The sequence below is a fragment of the Pseudoliparis swirei genome, chromosome 7 (genome assembly GCF_029220125.1).
Source record: "Pseudoliparis swirei isolate HS2019 ecotype Mariana Trench chromosome 7, NWPU_hadal_v1, whole genome shotgun sequence".
Taxonomy (NCBI): domain Eukaryota; kingdom Metazoa; phylum Chordata; class Actinopteri; order Perciformes; family Liparidae; genus Pseudoliparis; species Pseudoliparis swirei.
This window is the reverse complement of record NC_079394.1, coordinates 28,220,404-28,240,607: the sequence shown is the minus strand read 5'-3', so window position 1 is coordinate 28,240,607 and position 20,204 is coordinate 28,220,404. Positions and strand designations below refer to the sequence as shown.

At 42.3% G+C, this 20,204-nt stretch overlaps 2 protein-coding genes across 2 annotated transcripts in view; both read left to right on the top strand.

Moving 5' to 3' along the window:
- Positions 1–18,799, top strand: part of LOC130196684 (protein NLRC3-like) — a 73,875-nt gene extending 55,076 nt beyond the window's left edge. Inside the window, 4 exon segments of the mRNA XM_056419007.1 lie at positions 13,303–13,476; positions 16,822–16,995; positions 17,932–18,105; positions 18,738–18,799. Of these exon segments, the coding sequence (XP_056274982.1) occupies positions 13,303–13,476; positions 16,822–16,995; positions 17,932–18,105; positions 18,738–18,747 (532 nt within the window). The 3' untranslated portion in view covers positions 18,748–18,799.
- Positions 1–20,204, top strand: part of LOC130196675 (protein NLRC5-like) — a 1,158,129-nt gene that overhangs the window by 1,111,270 nt on the left and 26,655 nt on the right. Inside the window, 1 exon segment of the mRNA XM_056418994.1 lies at positions 8,675–8,848. Coding sequence (XP_056274969.1) covers positions 8,675–8,848 — 174 coding nt within the window.

The window sequence follows — 20,204 nt, the reverse complement described above, 5'->3', positions numbered from 1 at the left end:
ATCACAGAGGAAGGCTGTTCTTCTCTGGGATCAGCTCTGAAGTCAAACCCCTCCAGTCTCAGAGAACTGGATCTGAGATACAACAAGCTGCAGGATTCAGGAGTGAAGCTGCTGACTGGTTTTCTGGAGAGTCCACGTTGTAGCCTGGAGACTCTGAGGTGGGTTCACTGTCTGCTGCTAGTGTAGCACCTTCATGTTTAATCAATAACTGTTTGTTGGATCTACGTATTGATCCATCAAGTGTTTCATTTCCTGGTGACATGTTCCACTTCACATCAGCTGCCTCGTTGCATGTCATCCTCTACAACATACGTGTCAAACTCATGGCCCGCCACGTCATTTTATGTGGCCCGCGACGGCATGAAATAAATATGATGCCTTTTCTTAAAAAAGGGAGGTAAAAAATCTTGTGCTTTTATTTTGAAGGTCATTTTTTTTGCAGCGGACTGCGGTCTGTTCACGCTCCTTCATGCTGCGTTCACGCCAGAGGAGAGGCGAACCCTTGCGTTGCTTTACTAAATGTACTCGCGTGAGTTCAGTCGCCGGACTATTGGTCACGTTTTCTTCACTCGGGCTAGAAGCGCCGGAGAGGGGGCGTGGCTTATCGTGGCATTTAACAGCTCGTTACCACCGTCCACCACGGAAGAAATACACTCTTTGTTCTGTTGAGTAAGTCCCACACACGTCGGACCATCAAGCCCTCGAGTCTGGGTTAATAATATAAATAGTACATATTATATTATCCGTAGCCGCACGCAGCTTCTGGATGACGGCCGCTTCCAGACGATCGATATCCTCCGTAGGTTCTGATTCAACAGTATGACGTCAGTGACGTCACGCGGAGCATTTGAACAGTCTCACCTACTTTTACCGCCAGAGTTTAAAGAATCAGCCCGAATGAGGCGCATTTTTCGCGTCCTGTCATTCACGCGCCCGGCGGACATCCAGACGCGCGTGCGTGTGTGACCACATTGACTTTGTATTAACAAACGTCCCCATTTCCCCTATTATGAATTACTGCAGTCAAGCCAGCCGCCACTTCGAAAAACACAGTCAAGCCAGCCCGCACGATTTTTTTCAGTACACGTATATACCAGACATTACGGTACGAGCGTGTGAAAGCTGTCTTCAAAATAAGAGCGAACTTCCGGTGAACGTGATATGACGAAACACGCCTTTAAATACAGATATAGTGATAGATTAAACTAAATGAAGAGATGAAAAATCATGAATGGTATTAATGATGAACACATTAAATGAAAGAAAGTAATTATTCCAATATTGGGATATTCTGATTTAGAATTTCAAAATAAAAGCTAAAGAAAATCACATTCATGTGCAAATGGGTGTCTAATTTCAGAATAGATTTAGAACAAAATGGTGCGTAGTTACAAAATACTTTCACTTCTGATTCATGGTAGAGTACCTCAAGATGTCATCCAGAGATAATCAAGACATTCTGATGTTTGATTTCTAAATGAAAGCACTTCATAAAGAAAATAATAGTAATATATTTCCAATATTTGATATTTCTTTGAAACAAATCTGTAACTTTCTTGAAAAAATCACACTGCAGTCTTGTTATTGGTGACCTCAGCTAGGTCCATGATTATTTTCATGAGATATTACTGTGTAGATTTTGAATGAATTCAATTCAAAGTTAGCGAGAAATAAATATTATTAATATTATGGCAATATTTGGATTTTATTTTAAGCAAATCTGAAACTTTCTTGAAAAAAGGTACACTGCAGTCTTGTTAAGGGTGACCTCTGCTAGGTCCATGATTATTCTCATGAGATATTACTGTGTAGATTTTGAATGAATTCAATTCAAAGTTAGCGAGAAACAAATATTATTAATATTATGGCAATATTTGGATTTTATTTTAAGCAAATCTGAAAGTTTCTTGAAAAAAGGTACAATGCAGTCCTGTTAGTGGTGACCTCTGCTAGGCCCATGAATATTTTCATAAGATATTACTGTGTAGATTTTGAATGAATTCAATTCAGTTAGCGAGAAATAAATATTATTAATATTATGGCAATATTTGGATTTTATTTTAAGCAAATCTGAAACTTTCTTGAAAAAAGGTACAATGCAGTCTTGTTAAGGGTGACCTCTGCTAGGTCCATGATTATTCTCATGAGATATTACTGTGTAGATTTTGAATGAATTCAATTCAAAGTTAGCGAGAAACAAATATTATTAATATTATGGCAATATTTGGATTTTATTTTAAGCAAATCTGGAACTTTCTTGAAAAAAGGTACACTGCAGTCTTGTCAAGGGTGACCTCTGCTAGGCCCATGATTATTCTCATGAGATATTACTGTGTAGATTTTGAATGAATTCAATTCAAAGTTAGCGAGAAACAAATATTATTAATATTATGGCAATATTTGGATTTTATTTTAAGCAAATCTGGAACTTTCTTGAAAAAAGGTACACTGCAGTCTTGTTAAGGGTGACCTCTGCTAGGTCCATGATTATTCTCATGAGATATTACTATGTAGATTTTCAATGAATTCAATTCAAAGTTAGCGAGAAACAAATATTATTAATATTATGGCAATATTTGGATTTTATTTGAAGCAGATCTGAAACTTTCTTGAAAAAAGGTACAATGCAGTCTTGTTAGTGGTGACCTCTGCTAGGCCCATGAATATTTTCATGAGATATTACTCTGGGGATTTTGAATGAATTCAATTTAAAGTTGGCGAGAAATAAATATTATTAATATTATGGCAATATTTGAATTTTATTTTAAGCAAATCTGAAACTTTCTTGATGAAACCTACACTGCGGTCTTGTTAATGGTGACCTCTGCTAGGTCCATGATTATTTTCATGAGATATTACTGTGGGGATTTTGAATGAATTCAATTTAAATTTGGTGAGAAATAAATATTATTAATATTATAGCAATATTTGAATTTTATTTTAAGCAAATCTGAAGCTTTCTTGATGAATCTTACACGGCAGCCTTGTTAATGGTGATCTCTGCTAGGCCCATGAATATTTTCATGAGATATTACTGTGTAGATTTTGAAGAAATTCAATTTAAAGTTAGCGAAAAATAAATATTATTAACACACACAAACACTACTCTGCAGACTGACCTTCGACCTTCAAATTCTCTCTAGAATATAACCTTACTGCTTTATATTCAACATAAGTCTTTTAGTTAATTTGTCATACTTCCAATCTACTTCGAGATGTGGATCCTTTTCAAATTCAAAGAAGGGCATCTGAATACCCTAAGGTTTAGAACCGATAGGTCTGAGTTAAGGGCCCCAAAAAAAGGTCCAAAGGGTCAAATTGGGCCTTCTTCTCTTGTATTTGCAGATTTATTGACAAGTGCAAAAATGGCCATAATGTCCTAAATATTATTCCTGGAAATTCTAAATTGAACGCAGACATTCAAGACAGGGCCTACAATGATGTTGATGACATTTCTTCCAAAACACCCACAAGAGTTAATTGGCTGTCTGAAATCCAGGACTTGAAGAGGGTGTGTGATTTAGCAAATCTGAGACCCTGTTGTGAGTTTGGGCAGGATTTTAGCTTTTCTTTTTTCTAAACATGTCAGAGCTTAGCTTTCTTTCCCAGGTTGTAGCCACTCCCAAATGGGGCCCAACCATGTAGGCTGGCAATATATAGCACTACCCCATTTGCGGGTACCCAATTTTTACTCAAAACAAGTTCCAAACAAAGTGATTGAGACATTAAGTAAAAAAACAACAACAACAGCATATGCAACAATATTTCAACACAGAAACAATTCAGTTATAATTAACCAAATCTACTCATGAAGTAAGTAGTCATATGGCAATAACTTTACCAGCATTCACAAAAAATAACATAGTTAGCAACAAAAGTCTAAGGAAGAGTTTTTCTAATTCTTATGAGTTTTTCTAAGTGTATGCAGTGTATTTAAGTGAATAATTAGGTGGAAGGAAATTGTCCTGGGGATGTAAGTCAGTGGGGACCCGGGTGAGAGGAGTCAGCTACAATCTTCCTTGCTCGCCCAGGGTCCTGGAAGCAGACAAGTCCTGGAGGGATGGCAGATTGCAGCCAATCACTCTCTCAGCGGAGCAGATGATCCGCTGCAGTCTGGCTCTGTCCTTAGCAGTGGCTGCAGCGTACCAGACGGTGATGGAGGAGCAGAGGATGGACTCGATGATGGCAGTGTAGAAGTGCACCATCATGGTCTTTGGCAGGTTCAATTCAGCTACGTCAGGAAGAACGTCCCCTGCCATGCCTTTTTAGTGATGGCTGATGTTCAGCTCCCACTTGAGGTCCTGTTATTTAGCTGACTTGAACTTGAATTTCCTGAAAGTTTGTGAAGTAATATGTCATGAAAATATTCAAGGGCCTAGCTGAGGTCACCATTAACAAGGCTGCAGTGTAATTTCCATCAAGAAAGTTTCAGATTTGCTTAAAATAAAATCCAAATATTGCCATAATATTAATAATATTTATTTCTCGCCAACTTTAAATTGAATTCATTCAAAATCCCCACAGTAATATCTCATAAAAATATTCATGGGCCTAGCAGAGGTCACCACTAACAAGACTGCATTGTACCTTTTTCAAGAAAGTTTCAGATTTGCTTAAAATAAAATTCAAATATTGCCATAATATTAATAATATTTATTCTTCGCTAACTTTGAATTGAATTCATTCAAAATCCCCACAGTAATATCTCATGAAAATAATCATGGACCTAGCAGAGGTCACCATTAACAAGACCGCAGTGTAAGTTTCATCAAGAAAGTTTCAGATTTGCTTAAAATAAAATTCAAATATTGCCATAATATTAATAATATTTATTTCTCACCAACTTTAAATTGAATTCATTCAAAATCCCCACAGTAATATCTCATGAAAATATTCATGGGCCTAGCAGAGGTCACCACTAACAAGACTGCATTGTACCTTTTTTCAAGAAAGTTTCAGATTTGCTTAAAATAAAATCCAAATATTGCCATAATATTAATAATATTTGTTTCTCGCTAATTTTGAATTGAATTCATTCAAAATCTACACAGTAATATCTCATGAGAATAATCATGGACCTAGCAGAGGTCACCATTAACAAGACTGCAGTGTACCTTTTTTCAAGAAAGTTTCAGATTCGCTTAAAATAAAATCCAAATATTGCCATAATATTAATAATATTTATTTCTCGCTAACTTTAAACTGAATTTATTCAAAATCCACACAGTAATATCTCATGAAAATAATCATGGACCTAGCTGAGGTCACCACTAACAAGACTGCATTGTACCTTTTTTCAAGAAAGTTTCAGATTCGCTTAAAATAAAATCCAAATATTGCCATAATATTAATAATATTTATTTCTCGCTAACTTTGAATTGAATTCATTCAAAATCTACACAGTAATATCTCATGAAAATAATCATGGACCTAGCTGAGGTCACCACTAACAAGACTGCAGTGTGATTCTTTCAAGAAAGTTACAGATTTGCTTCAAAGAAATATCAAATATTGGAAATATATTACTATTATTTTCTTTATGAAGTGCTTTCATTTAGAAATCAAACGTCAGAATGTCTTGATTATCTCTGGATGACACCTTGAGGTACTCTACCATGAATCAGAAGTGAAAGTATTTTGTAACTATGCACCATTGTGTTCTAAATCTATTCTGAAATTAGACACCCATTTGCGCATGAATGTGATTTTCTTTAGCTTTTATTTTGAAATTCTAAATCAGAATATCCCAATATTGGAATAATTACTTTCTTTCATTTAATGTGTTCATCATTAATACCATTCATGATTTTTCATCACTTCATTTAGTTTAATCTATCACTATATCTGTATTTAAAGGCGTGTTTCGTCATATCACGTTCACCGGAAGTTCGCTCTTATTTTGAACACAGTTTTCACACACTCACACCGTAATGCCTGGTATATACGTGTACTGAAAAAAATCGTGCGGGCTGGCTTGACTGTGTTTTTCGAAGTGGCGGCTGGCTTGACCGCAGTTATGAATTCCTCCATCAGGTCTACGTCAGTGGTCACTAAGGTTGAAGTGAGTGCTGCTTCATGTTGTTCAGTATTTATAATATAGTCAGAAGAAAAGTTAATGTTGAATATGTGAATCTTTTTTAATTACCCTTGTTTAATATATTTAGAGTTTGTGTATAAAAGCTGCTCCTCAAGACTCTGACTTGTAGAGCAGCTTTATGTGTCATAGGTTCAGTGAGTGAGACATGAATTACATCTTTTGAGGCTTTTTAAAACCAGACTTTTTTATTTCATGTTTATGCATGAAAGCACTGTTTAGACATGTTTTAAAGTCTGAAGTTACTGAGTAGTAATGTACGTTGTATTTCCTTGTGTCCTTAAGATTCACTTGTTGGTTCATAATTGACTGTAAAAGGGAATATTACTAAATAGTTTTGTTGTGCATACTGTGATATTCTGAACTCTCAGGTTCAAACTGCAACATCTTTTCATGAAATACATTTGAGAAGTTAAAAATGTCCCTCGATTTAGGTCTCAGCTTGTCATTCAGGGGTGATAGTGCGTCCCAAAGCCAGACCAGTAGAGAACCACAGCCCAGACCAGTGGAGAACCACTTCCCAGACCAGTGGAGAACCACTGCCTAGACCAGTGGAGAACCACTGCCTAGACCAGTGGAGAACCACTACCCAGACCAGTGGAGAACCACTACCCAGACCAGTGGAGAACCACTGCCCAGACCAGTGGAGAACCACTGCCTAGACCAGTGGAGAACCACTACCCAGACCAGTGGAGAACCACTGCCCAGACCAGTGGAGAACCACTGCCCAGACCAGTGGAGAACCACTGCCCAGACCAGTGGAGAACCACTGCCCAGACCAGTGGAGAACCACTACCCAGACCAGTGGAGAACCACTGCCTAGACCAGTGGAGAACCACTTCCCAGACCAGTGGAGAACCACTGCCCAGACCAGTGGAGAACCACTGCCCAGACCAGTAGAGAACCACAGCCCAGACCAGTGGAGAACCACTGCCTAGACCAGTGGAGAACCACTACCCAGACCAGTGGAGAACCACTGCCCAGACCAGTGGAGAACCACTACCCAGACCAGTGGAGAACCACTGCCCAGACCAGTGGAGAACCACTGCCCAGACCAGTGGAGAACCACTACCCAGACCAGTGGAGAACCACTGCCTAGACCAGTGGAGAACCACTTCCCAGACCAGTGGAGAACCACTGCCCAGACCAGTGGAGAACCACTACCCAGACCAGTAGAGAACCACAGCCCAGACCAGTGGAGAACCACTACCCAGACCAGTAGAGAACCACAGCCCAGACCAGTGGAGAACCACAGCCCCAGACCAGTGGAGAACCACTGCCCAGACCAGTAGAGAACCACAGCCCCAGATCAGTGGAGAACCACTGCCCAGACCAGTAGAGAACCACAGCCCAGACCAGTGGAGAACCACAGCCCCAGACCAGTGGAGAACCACTGCCCAGACCAGTGGAGAACCACTGCCCAGACCAGTTGAGAACCACAGCCCAGACCAGTGGAGAACCACAGCCCCAGACCAGTGGAGAACCACTACCCAGACCAGTGGAGAACCACTACCCAGACCAGTGGAGAACCACTGCCTAGACCAGTGGAGAACCACTGCCCAGACCAGTGGAGAACCACTACCCAGACCAGTGGAGAACCACTACCCAGACCAGTGGAGAAACACTACCCAGACCAGTGGAGAACCATCTGTCTCAACTGTGACAAAGCTTTTAACAAAGTTAATGTAATAATGTTTGTTTGATCTTTGATAAAGTAATGTGGGTTAAAATAAATATAATGAAATTAAAGAGATTTATTTTATAATATTAAATACATTTGCATATATAGTTATACATTTATCAAATGCAAAGAGAGTTATTTAACAATATGTTCTGGAGTAGTTAGAATTATACCGTGTTAGTGACAACCGGCCCTTTGAGGGCCGCCATGAGGCGGATGTGGCCCTCGGTGAAAATGAATTTGACACCCCTGAAGCACGACATGGACAACTTGTCTGGCTTCATGCTGCCTATAGGACAGAGCCAGGGGCCACATGGTCAGGGGCCACAGAGTCAGGGGCCACAGGGTCAGGGGGCAAAGGGTCATGGGTCAAAGGGTCAGGGGCCCCCTGTCCTTCACCTACAGAATGTCGCTCAGAGAGACTCAATGAGTATTGATGGGTATACTATATGTACCATACTTTATTAATATATATATATACTTGAATGAGTCAATGTTCCTCATAAAAGAGTTATTTATTCACACATAAAGAACCAAACATTTATCCATTTAAATGAAATAAGTGTTGAAATGAAACTTGTTGTGATCCTTGTGATCAGGTTCATCTTCTCTCTGAAGTCATGAATCCTCCGGCCGTAAGCTGCTTCTACACGTCTGCTACCAGCTGCAGGAAACCTTGTGAAGTGGAGTTCACATTAAAACATGAACTCATCTGATTGGATGATGAACAGATTGTTTCTGTCATCTTTTCTTCTTCTTTCACTGATGGGATTTTAACTAAATGTCTGTTTACAGAAGAAGATGAAACCAAAGTGAAAGCCACTCGTGTTCATGATGTCAATAATGATTCATTGTGTATTGATATAATAAACTCTGTGTGTTGTTTTGTGTGTTTACAGACTGTCAGGCTGTGGGATCACAGAGGAAGGCTGTTCTTCTCTGGGATCAGCTCTGAAGTCAAACCCCTCCAGTCTCAGAGAACTGCATCTGAGTGAAAACCAGCTGCAGGATTCAGGAGTGAAGCTGCTGACTGGTTTTCTGGAGAGTCCACGTTGTAGACTGGAGACTCTGAGGTGGGTTCACTGAATTATAAATAAAGATAAGAGCCCAATATGATCTTAATGTAACATGAATTAACTGATGATCACTGATGTGAACAGAGAGAAATGAGCTGAAACAAATGGTTTCATAACCAGATGGAGTCCCTGCACACACATTTCTCCTTTCAGAGAACAAGAATATAATATCTTGGCTCTTTTGATTGACATCGCTTGACGCCTGAAGAAACTGAATTTAAAGCTGCAGGACAATTCAGTTAAATATTTTATTGTAAAATTAAGTCCTTTATTTTAAATCACATTTTTCAAAAGATTTGTTTTAAATCCGGCCTTTATTTTACTTTAAATAAGAGAAGATAATGTATTTATTATTAGAGTATTAGAGTATTTGTTATTCAGAATTAATCCAGTTCAGTTGAAAATCTGTAATAATAAATATGTTGTAGATGTTATTATATTTAGTTCTCTTTATTTATGTCCGGCCTGGACTAAAATGAGGACTCAGATGCAGAGGAGAGAACGTATAAGCCCACTTTATTGAAATCCGAACCTCTTTGAGGAGAGACAAATAAAAGGGCTCTGGAAAAGAGCTCACTAAATATACTCGGGCTAATCTATAACACAAAGTCTCTCCAAACGGGAGGACAGCAAAACGGCTGACAAATAAAACAAAGCTAAGCTAAACTAGAAAGTTTACAAAGGAAAAGTCTCTCTTAAGGAGGAAACAGAAAACAACTCACATGGAGTGAAGATACTCAGGGAAACCGTGACTCTGGCTGTGGCAACGGGCTGAGGGCCAAGGGCCAAACACTTTGGCCCCAGACAAAGGGGAGACGCAGACTATGAGCACATGAGGGTCCTGGGGAACAGGTGGAGACCGTCAGGGGTCAGGTGGAGACCATCAGGGGTCAGGGGTCAGGTGGAGACCGTCAGGGGTCAGGGGAGACCATCAGGGGTCAGGGGTCAGGGGGGACCATCACACCGGTGACACATGAGGAAGAGCAAGTGACCTGAAACGAGAGGGGGAGTTAGACTTCAAAATAAAACAGGAAGTTACAAGAAAAAAACCCAAGACAAGACAAACCTCCCCGCGGTGTGACACTTTAACTTGACAGTCAGTTGTTTACTACATACACGTTAATACAACTGTTGGCTACTTCAATGCATATGGCACAAAATCATAGAGCGCATATCTGACATTGATGTTCTGACCTTTAGTGAGGAAACTCTCTCTAACTGGACCTCAAGGATTTTAATTATACCTGATATACAATCATGACACTTGTCTGGCTTCATGCTGCTGATGGATTACTGAACAGGCCTATGGGACAGAGCCAGGGGCCACAGGGTCAGGGGCCAGAGGGTTAGGGGCCACAGGGTCAGGGCCACATGGTCAGGGACCAAAGGGTCAGGGGCCACAGGGTCAGGGGCCACATGGTCAGGGGCCACAGGGTCAGGGACCAAAGGGTCAGGGGCCACAGGGTCAGGGGCCCCCTGTCCTTCACCTACAGAATGTAACTGAGAGAGACACAGAGAGTATTGATGAGTATACTATATGTACCATGAGGCACGTGCACAGGTAGAGCCCTCGTGGTGCTCAAGCTCCTCCCCTTTGCCCTGGATGAGTAGGGATGAGAATTGATAAGATTTTAACGATTCCGATGCCTTATCGATTCCTGCTTATCGATTCGATTCCTTATCGATTATTTTATCGATTCTTATTGGGCAATGGGTGAAAAAAAGACCACAAACGGGTTTATTTACATTAATTTTCTTTTCTATAATTTTCTATAATGCTGCACACACCATATACAGTATGTATACATACACATTTAAATTTGTTTAAATAACCCAAAACATTTATACATATTCCTCTTGAACTTAAAATAAAACTTACATAACTTAAATAAAATGTATTCTGTTTAATTTAAACATGTTCCTAGAAATTACTATCCAAACGTGAAGTGATCAATAATGGGAGACCAATGCCGGAGCTCAAATGTCTGCTTCAAACGAAGGACAGAAGATAACTTGATCGACTACACACAATAAAGGCAAATTGCTTCACACAGTGAGTGGTTGTGATCACTTTTGAGGAGTTTACCTTGGACCAGTGGTCCCCAAACTACGGCCCGCCTCCCCATGTGGCCCCGCCCCCTGAACAATACCAGAGACGCGTTCTGATTCATTATTTTTTTCACCTGGCCCGCTGCCGTTGAGATTGCAGTGAGACGCGGAGAAAATGTGAAGTGGTGCTCTTCGCAATAAAACATCTTTGATGGGACGTGTCGCGTCTCGGCCAATCAGCGTTCAGATGTCCACAGCGTTTAAGAAGTTAGGTTAGCTTGAATGTTAGTCCGCTACATCTGCTGCTGTCACGCTGCACGGTGTAGCGATACTAACAAAGTACCCGTACGTTAAAAACGATGTGATTTAGCATATTTTTAGAATCGATACTTCATTAAAAGAGCGATCAGAGCTCACGCGCTGCTCCGCTCCGTTAAACGCTGTCTGCACGCGCAGCGCTCACAGCGAGTGGCGTGCGCAGCGCTCAGCCGTAATGCGCGCACGCAGGTGAGCACACTCTCACCTCACACCAGCACTTTTTGTCGTGTGAAATAGAGCCAAACTTTAGAACGCCTCTGCCTAGTTGCCATGTTTGCTGCAGTCTGAATAAGAAACTAAAAAAGTTTGCGCATGCGCAACGCCACAGAGGACCGTTAGCAGAACTGTTAAAGAATTTGGCTGACGATCCCAAACAATAGGTTCACTGGGAACCGGTTCTAAAACAGAACCGGTTCTCGATGCCCATCCCTATGGATGAGTAAAGAGTCCTTTTTGCTGGAGACACATTTTTTTTATTCATCCGTATTTAAGAATAAAAGTGACTCTTTCTGTCATCAAGTCCCCCCAAATGTGTTTTAATATCCGACGGGGCATTGAGTTATTGTGAGAACTTCGCCTAGACCCGCTCCGCGGCGCTCACGAGCCCCCCCCGCGCCCCTCCCTCCTCCTCCTCCTCCACTTCCTCCTCTGCTCAGTGCTCCTCGCGCCACCGAACGGCTGCACCTCCTTCTCCTCTGACGCGCAGCACCAGACACACAGGTCCTGACGGTGTTTGTCCCCTGACGTTGTTTTGTGATAAATCAACCACAACATTACGCTGCTGAAAACATGACGTCACAACTGGTCCGACGTTTCCTAAAAAAATAAACAAACAAAAACTCTGTGATTTCAAAGCCTCATCCAGCTGTTTACTGACGTTAGTTATGTTTAGAGAATAGAGAGAGGGAGAGAGAGAGAGAGAGAGAAGAGAGAGAGAATTCAAGAGAAAAGAGAGAGAGAGGGAGAGAGAGAAGAGAGAGAAAAGAGAGAGAGAAGAGAGAGAGAGAAGAGAGAGAGAGAGAGAGAGAAAGAGAGAGAGAGAGAGAGAGAGAGAGAGAAGAGAGAGAGAGAGAGAGAGAGAGAGAGAGAGAGAGAGAGAGAGAGAGAGAGAGAGAGAGAGAGAGAGAGAGAGAGAGAGAGAAGAGAGAGAGAGAGAATTCTTATTCTGTTCTATTTAACGGGCTAGTCTAGGATTTGCGTGGCCAGACTGAAAAACAAATCATACGGCCTCTCTGGTTCAGAGGGCCGGGCCAAATGTGGAGGCGGCCTTAGTTTGAGGACCACTGCTCTTGGGTTGATGTCTATCAATATCGCTCATTTTGAAAATGACGTAAGAGGGCAATACGGATCCGTATCAGACCAGCGAGGAGGGCGATACGTGGCTGGCATGAAGACCCATTAGCCAATCAGAACGCTTGTACTGTTGTTGCTATATAATAATGAATCTTTATTCATAAAGAACATGTAAGCGGTCTGATGCTGCCAGAGGAAACGCAGGTAGAGGACAGCATCATCAGTGTATTGATGCTAATGCTTCAACTCTGTCAGAAATTTATTTTGGCATTGGGTGCCCTTTTCTTTGGTTTGAGCACCTGCCCCCCAAAATGTCTGTGCACGTGCCTGTGTACCATACTTTATTAATATTATATATATATATATATATATTTGAGTGAGTCAATGTTCCTCATAAAAAGAGTTATTTATTCACACATAAAGAACCAAACATGTATCCATTTAAATGAAATAAGTGTTGAAATGAAACTTGTTGTGATCCTTGTGATCAGGTTCATCTTCTCTCTGAAGTCATGAATCCTCCGGCCGTAAGCTGCTTCTACACGTCTGCTACCAGCTGCAGGAAACCTTGTGAAGTGGAGTTCACATTAAAACATGAACTCATCTGATTGGATGATGAACAGATTGTTTCTGTCATCTTTTCTTCTTCTTTCACTGACGTGATTTTAACTAAATGTCTGTTTACAGAAGAAGATGAAACCAAAGTGAAAGCCACTCGTGTTCATGATGTCAATAATGATTCATTGTGTATTGATATAATAAACTCTGTGTGTTGTTTTGTGTGTTTACAGTCTGTCACGCTGTGGGATCACAGAGGAAGGCTGTTCTTCTCTGGGATCAGCTCTGAAGTCAAACCCCTCCAGTCTCAGAGATCTGGATCTGAGTGAAAACCAGCTGCAGGATTCAGGAGTGGAGCTGCTGACTGGTTTTCTGGAGAGTCCAAGTTGTAGCCTGGAGACTCTGAGGTGGGTTCACTGAATTATAAATAAAGATAAGAGCCCAATATGATCTTAATGTAACATGAATTAACTGATGATCACTGATGTGAACAGAGAGAAATGAGCTGAAACAAATGGTTTCATAACCAGATGGAGTCCCTGCACACACATTTCTCCTTTCAGGGAACAAGAATATAATATCTTGGCTAGGGATGGGAATCGAGAACCGGTTCTCTTTTAGAACCGGTTCCCAGTGAACCGATTGTTTGGGATCACAGCCAAATTCTTTAACGGTTCTGCTAACGGTCCTCTGTTAGCATGCGCACACTTTTTTAGTTTCTTCTTCAGACTGCAGCAAACATGGCAACGAGGCAGAGGCGTTCTAAAGTTTGGCTCTATTTCACACAACAAAAAGTGCTGGTGTGAGGTGAGAGTGTGCTCACCTGTGAGCGCCAGATTACGGGCTGAGCTGCGCGCCACTCGCTGTGAGCGCTGTGCGTGCAGACAGCGTTTAACAGAGCGGAGCAGCGCGTGCGCTCTGATCGCTCTTTTAATGAAGTATCAATACTAAAAATAAGCTAAATCACATCGTGTTTAACGTACGGGTACTTTGTTAGTATCGCTCCACCGTGCAGCGTGACAGCAGCAGATGTAGCGGACTAACATTCAAGCTAACCTAACTTCCCAAACGCTGTGGACATCTGAACGCTGATTGGCCGAGACGCGACACGTCCCATCAAAGATGTTTTATTGTGAAGAGCACCACTCCACATTTTTCCGCGTCTCACTGTAATCTCAACGGCAGCGGCCAGGTGAAAAAAATAATAAATCTGAACGCGTCTCTGGTTTTGTTCAGGGGGCCGGTCCACATGTGGAGGCGGGCCGTAGTTTGGGGACCACTGGTCCAAGGTAAACTCCTCAAAAGTGATCACAACCACTCACTGTGTGAAGCAATTTGCCTTTATTGTGTGTAGTCGATCAAGTTATCTTCTGTCCTTCGTTTGAAGCAGACATTTTAGCTCTGGCATTGGTCTCCCATTATTGATCACTTCACGTTTGGATAGTAATTTCTAGGAACATGTTTAAATTAAACAGAATACATTTTATTTAAGTTATGTAAGTTTTATTTTAAGTTCAAGAGGAATATGTATAAATGTTTTTGGTTATTTAATTTTTTTAAATGTGTATGTATACATACTGTATATGGTGTGTGCGGCATTATAGAAAATTATAGAAAAGAAAATTAATGTAAATAAACCCGTTTGTGCTCTTTTTTTCACCCCTTGCCCAATAAGAATCGATAAAAGAATCGATAAGGAATCGAATCGATAAGCAGGAATCGATAAGGCATCGGAATCGTTAAAATCTTATCAATTCTCATCCCTAATCTTGGCTCTTTTGATTGACATCTTTTGACGCCTGAAGAAACTGAATTTAAAGCTGCAGGACAATTCAGTTCAATATTTTATTGTAAAATGAAGTCCTTTATTTTAAATCACATTTTTCAAAAGATTTGTTTTAAATCCGGCCTTTATTTTACTTTAAATAAGAGAAGATAATGTATGTATTATTAGAGTATTTATTATTCATAACTAATCCAGTTCAGTTTGAAATCTATAATAAATAAATAAATATATAATAAATATGTTGTAGATGTTATTATATTTAGTTCTCTTACTTTATATCAGGCCTGGACTAAAATGAGGTCACAGATGCAGAGGAGAGAACGAAAAACCCACTTTATTGAAATGCGAACATCTTTGAGGAGACAAATAGAAGGGCTCTGGAAAAGAGCTCACTAAATATACTCGGCTAATCTAAAACACAAAGTCTCTCCAAACGGGAGGACAGCAAAAGCTGACAAATAAAACAAAGCTAAGCTAAACTAGAAAGTTTACAAAGGAAAAGTCTCTCTCAAGGAGGAAACAGAAAACAACTCACATGGAGTGAAGATACTCAGGGAAACCGTGACTCTGGCTGTGGCAAAGGGCTGAGGCAAGGCCAAACACTTTGGCCTCAGACCAAGTGTAGACGCAGACTATGAGCACATGAGGGTCCTGGGGAACAGGTGGAGACCATCAAGGGTCAGGGGTCAGGGGGGACCATCAGGGGTCACCGTCAGGGTCAGGGAGTCAGGGTCAGGTGGAGACCATCAGGGGTCGGGAGACCGTCAGGGTCAGGTGGAGACCATCAGGGTGGAGACCGTCTCAGGGTCAGGAGACCATCAGGGGTCAGGGGGAGCCCAATTTCCCCAAAACCTCACATCGGACCAGGAAAAACTCCCAAATAACCCTTCAGGGGAAGAAACCTTCAGGAGAGAACAGAGGAGGATCCCTCTCCAGGATGGACAGAACAATAGATGTAATGTGTACAGAAGGACAGATTTAGAGTTTAAATACATTCAATGAATGTGACAGAGTGTATGAATAGTTCATAGTAGGCATATTCCACGATGGAGACCTCCACGATCCATCAGGCAGGGGGGACCATCAGGGGTCAGAGGTCAGGGGGGACCATCAGGGGTCAGGGGGGACCATCACACCGGTGACACATGAGGAAGAGCAAGTGACCTGAAACGAGAGGGGGAGTTAGACTTCAAAATAAAACAGGAAGTTACAAGAAAAAAACCCAAGACAAGACAAACCTCCCCGCGGTGTGACACTTTAACTTGACAGTCAGTTGTTTACTACATACACACGTTAATACAACTGTTGGCTACTTCAATGCATATGGCACAAAATCATAGAGCGCATATCTGACATTGATGTTCTGACCTTTAGTGAGGAAACTCTCTCTAACTGGACCTCAAGGATTTTAATTATACCTGATATACAATCATGACACTTGTCTGGCTTCATGCTGCTGATGGATTACTGAATAGGCCTATGGGACAGAGCCAGGGGCCACAGGGTCAGGGGCCAAAGGGTCAGGGGCCAAATGGCCAGGGTCACAGGGTCAGGGGCCACAGGGTCAGGGGACCAAAGGGTCAGGGGCCAAAGGGTCAGGGGCCACAGGGTCAGGGGCCACAGTGTCATGGGCCACAGGGTCAGGGGCCACAGAGCCAGGGGCCACAGGGTCAGGGACCAAGGGTCAGGGGCCACAGGGTCAGGGGGCCAAAAGGTCAGGTCTGCTACCAGCTGCAGGAAACCTTGTGAAGTGGAGTTCACATTAAAACATGAACTCATCTGATTGGATGATGAACAGATTGTTTCTGTCATCTTTTCTTCTTCTTTCACTGACGGGATTTTAACTAAATGTCTGTTTACAGAAGAAGATGAAACCAAAGTGAAAGCCACTCGTGTTCATGATGTCAATAATGATTCATTGTGTATTGATATAATAAACTCTGTGTGTTGTTTTGTGTGTTTACAGTCTGTCACGCTGTGGGATCACAGAGGAAGGCTGTTCTTCTCTGGGATCAGCTCTGAAGTCAAACCCCTCCAGTCTCAGAGAACTGAATCTGAGAGGAAACGAGCTGCAGGATTCAGGAGTGAAGCTGCTGACTGGTTTTCTGGAGAGTCCACGTTGTAGCCTGGAGACTCTGAGGTGGGTTCACTGTCTGCTGCTAGTGTAGCACCTTCATGTTTAATCAATAACTGTTTGATGGATCTACGTATTGATCCATCAAGTGTTTCATTTCCTGGTGACATGTTCCACTTCACATCAGCTGCCTCGTTGCATGTCGTCCTCTACAAGCACGACATGGACAACTTGTCTGGCTTCATGCTGCTGATGGATTACTGAACAGGCCTATGGGACAGAGCCAGGGGCCACAGGGTCAGGGGCCACAGAGCCAGGGGCCAAAGGGTCAGGGGCCACAGGGTCAGGGGCCACAGAGCCAGGGGCCACAGTGTCAGGGGCCAAAGTGTCAGGGGCTAAAGGGTCAGGGGCCACAGGGTCAGGGGGCCCCTGTCCTTCACCTACAGAATGTAACTCAGAGAGACACAGAGAGTATTGATGAGTATACTATATGTACCATAGTTTATTAATATTATATATATATGTATTTATATATATATATATATATTGACTGACTCAAGTATATATATATATATATATATATACTTGAGTGAGTCAATGTTCCTCATAAAAAGAGTTATTTATTCACACATAAAGAACCAAACATGTATCCATTTAAATGAAATAAGTGTTGAAATGAAACTTGTTGTGATCCTTGTGATCAGGTTCATCTTCTCTCTGAAGTCATGAATCCTCCGGCCGTAAGCTGCTTCTACACGTCTGCTACCAGCTGCAGGAAACCTTGTGAAGTGGAGTTCACATTAAAACATGAACTCATCTGATTGGATGATGAACAGATTGTTTCTGTCATCTTTTCTTCTTCTTTCACTGACGTGATTTTAACTAAATGTCTGTTTACAGAAGAAGCTGAAACCAAAGTGAAAGCCACTCGTGTTCATGATGTCAATAATGATTCATTGTGTATTGATATAATAAACTCTGTGTTGTTTTGTGTGTTTACAGTCTGTCATGGTGTGGGATCTCAGAGGAAGGCTGTTCTTCTCTGGGATCAGCTCTGAAGTCAAACCCCTCCAGTCTCAGAGAACTGGATCTGAGAGACAACCTGCTGCAGGATTCAGGAGTGAAGCTGCTGACTGGTTTTCTGGAGAGTCCACGTTATAGACTGGAGACTCTGAGGTCAGTCGAGGGTTTGAGTATATGTGTTGTTGTTGTTGTTGTTGTTGTTGTTGACGTCTACAGGAAGTGAAGCTGGATCCCAGCTGACGGCATCACGAGATGTTTAGAGACAGTGGTCCTCATTCATCAAACTATCAAACTCTTGCTGGTCTTGGTTGGAGCTCTGAGATCAGTCTGACTGAAGCCGGCACACCACTGGCTCTCACTTCAGAGAACCAGCATTACATTTAGTAACAACACCTGTAGCTGGTGTTTCACTGCTCAGTCGTTTCCTCCATGGAGCCGATCATCAGTCACGGCTGAAACATCCACTAGTGCTGCTTTGTTCATGTTGAGTAAGTTCCAGATATCCTGGAAACCAAACTTCAAGACATCATGTGGAGAATGTATTCTCTGGATGTAGCAGGACACACGTGGGCTGCTTTACTGCAGCAGAGTCCATCTTCACAGCGGGCAGTGAACACCTCTCTGGTTCTGCAGTCATGATGCGTTCAGGGCCCTCAGCAAAGACTCAGCCTAGATGACCCAGCCTGTTTCTCTTCTACTGATGTGCTGCTTCACTGGCAGCTGATGGAGGGAGTCTCTGGAGACACTGATCCATCTCTTCTGTTGTCTTCTTCTTCTCTCCCCAGATGGAAGTGATCAGCTGAGTGCTGATGATCCAGAGAGCATCTGGAGACTGGCAGTGCTCCCCTGGATTAGATGGTCTACACACAGCAGAACACCTTCAAGACCAAAGTCTGACCCCTCTCCCGACGCCAGAGATTGACTCTCATATAACAGATGATCTCTTCTTTAGGCCCGGGGACCATTTAAACTCTCCTGATTCTTTTGTGGGGACCTGTTGTTGACTGCTGCTAGCTCAAACTCCGCTCTTATGTCAGGAGAGTTTGTGGGCGTCTTCAGAACCGGCTCAGTCCAGTTTGTGTCCTCAAAGATGTCTCCCAGCTCACTTGTAGCTAGAGTCAAACATCTTGAGTAAGAAAAACCATGACATGTGACATCATTTGAAGTCCTTTGGTTTGTTTTGCTTGGATATCGAGAAGACACAACAACCGTGTACTAAGCGTTACATTCTTTTGTGTACTTACATCCACAGTGTGCATTTATTTTGAAAGGTCATTCCGGAGTGGTGAATTGTCAACTTTACGATCCAACACAGACATGCACACATATGTTTTCTTTTTCTGCAGAAATATTAATCAAATATTAATTTACAAAGCTCATTATCAGAATCAGAATCAGAATCAGAAACAGGTTTATTGCCAAAGAATGTTTTCACAAACAAACGAGGAACTTTTTTGGGCGGAAGGTGCAAGAGCCACAAGACACGGCTCATGCGCCATCTTGAAAGGGTGGATGAAGATTACAGCATAACATGAGGGAAGAGAGCAGAAAGAAAAGCCACCCTGACTATGCCCTAGAGGTACAGTGTGAGCAGGAGAAACAAAAAACACCTTAGCACATAAGCACATACATCTTAGACATGACTTGCAACGAGTAGCAAGGGAGGGAGGGGAGGTAAGCCAAAGACTGGGCGATAGCCCCGCCATTGGGGCAGAAGGTAACCAGCACCGACACAGCCAGCCCGGTCCGTCAGCCGCAGGCCGACGACCGCCTGTCACCCTGGGCAAAGCAAGGCTGTAGTGAGTGCATTTCAGTCTGTTGGTTGTGTGTGCTGGCCTGATGTATCGTCCCCAGTCCACAACAGACAAAGTTCCCAGACCGCAAGATGGTCGTTGCCATGGAGATGGCCTTGAAGGGTCCTGGAGAAAACAACCACAGGTGTCTGTGGATAAAGGAATGAGAGAGAGTCTCGCTTCAGTGATCTTGGGAGTTGTTGTTCCAGTCACCTTGGCCAAGGCCCGCCTGGTAGAGGAGCCAAGCAGATAAGATTGGGATTGTTTGGTCTTCCAGTAGCTGCAATTCAATTTTGCACCTACTATTCCTCCATTTTCCTCCGTTTGCCAATAGATTTCAAATCGATCCAATTTCATTTGCAGAGCGTCAGCTTCTACGATGTTGTCATTCTGACGGTTTAATGCCAAAGTCTGAGTGCCAACAACTCTGCCCAACGCTAATCATGTCGGGCAGCCTTA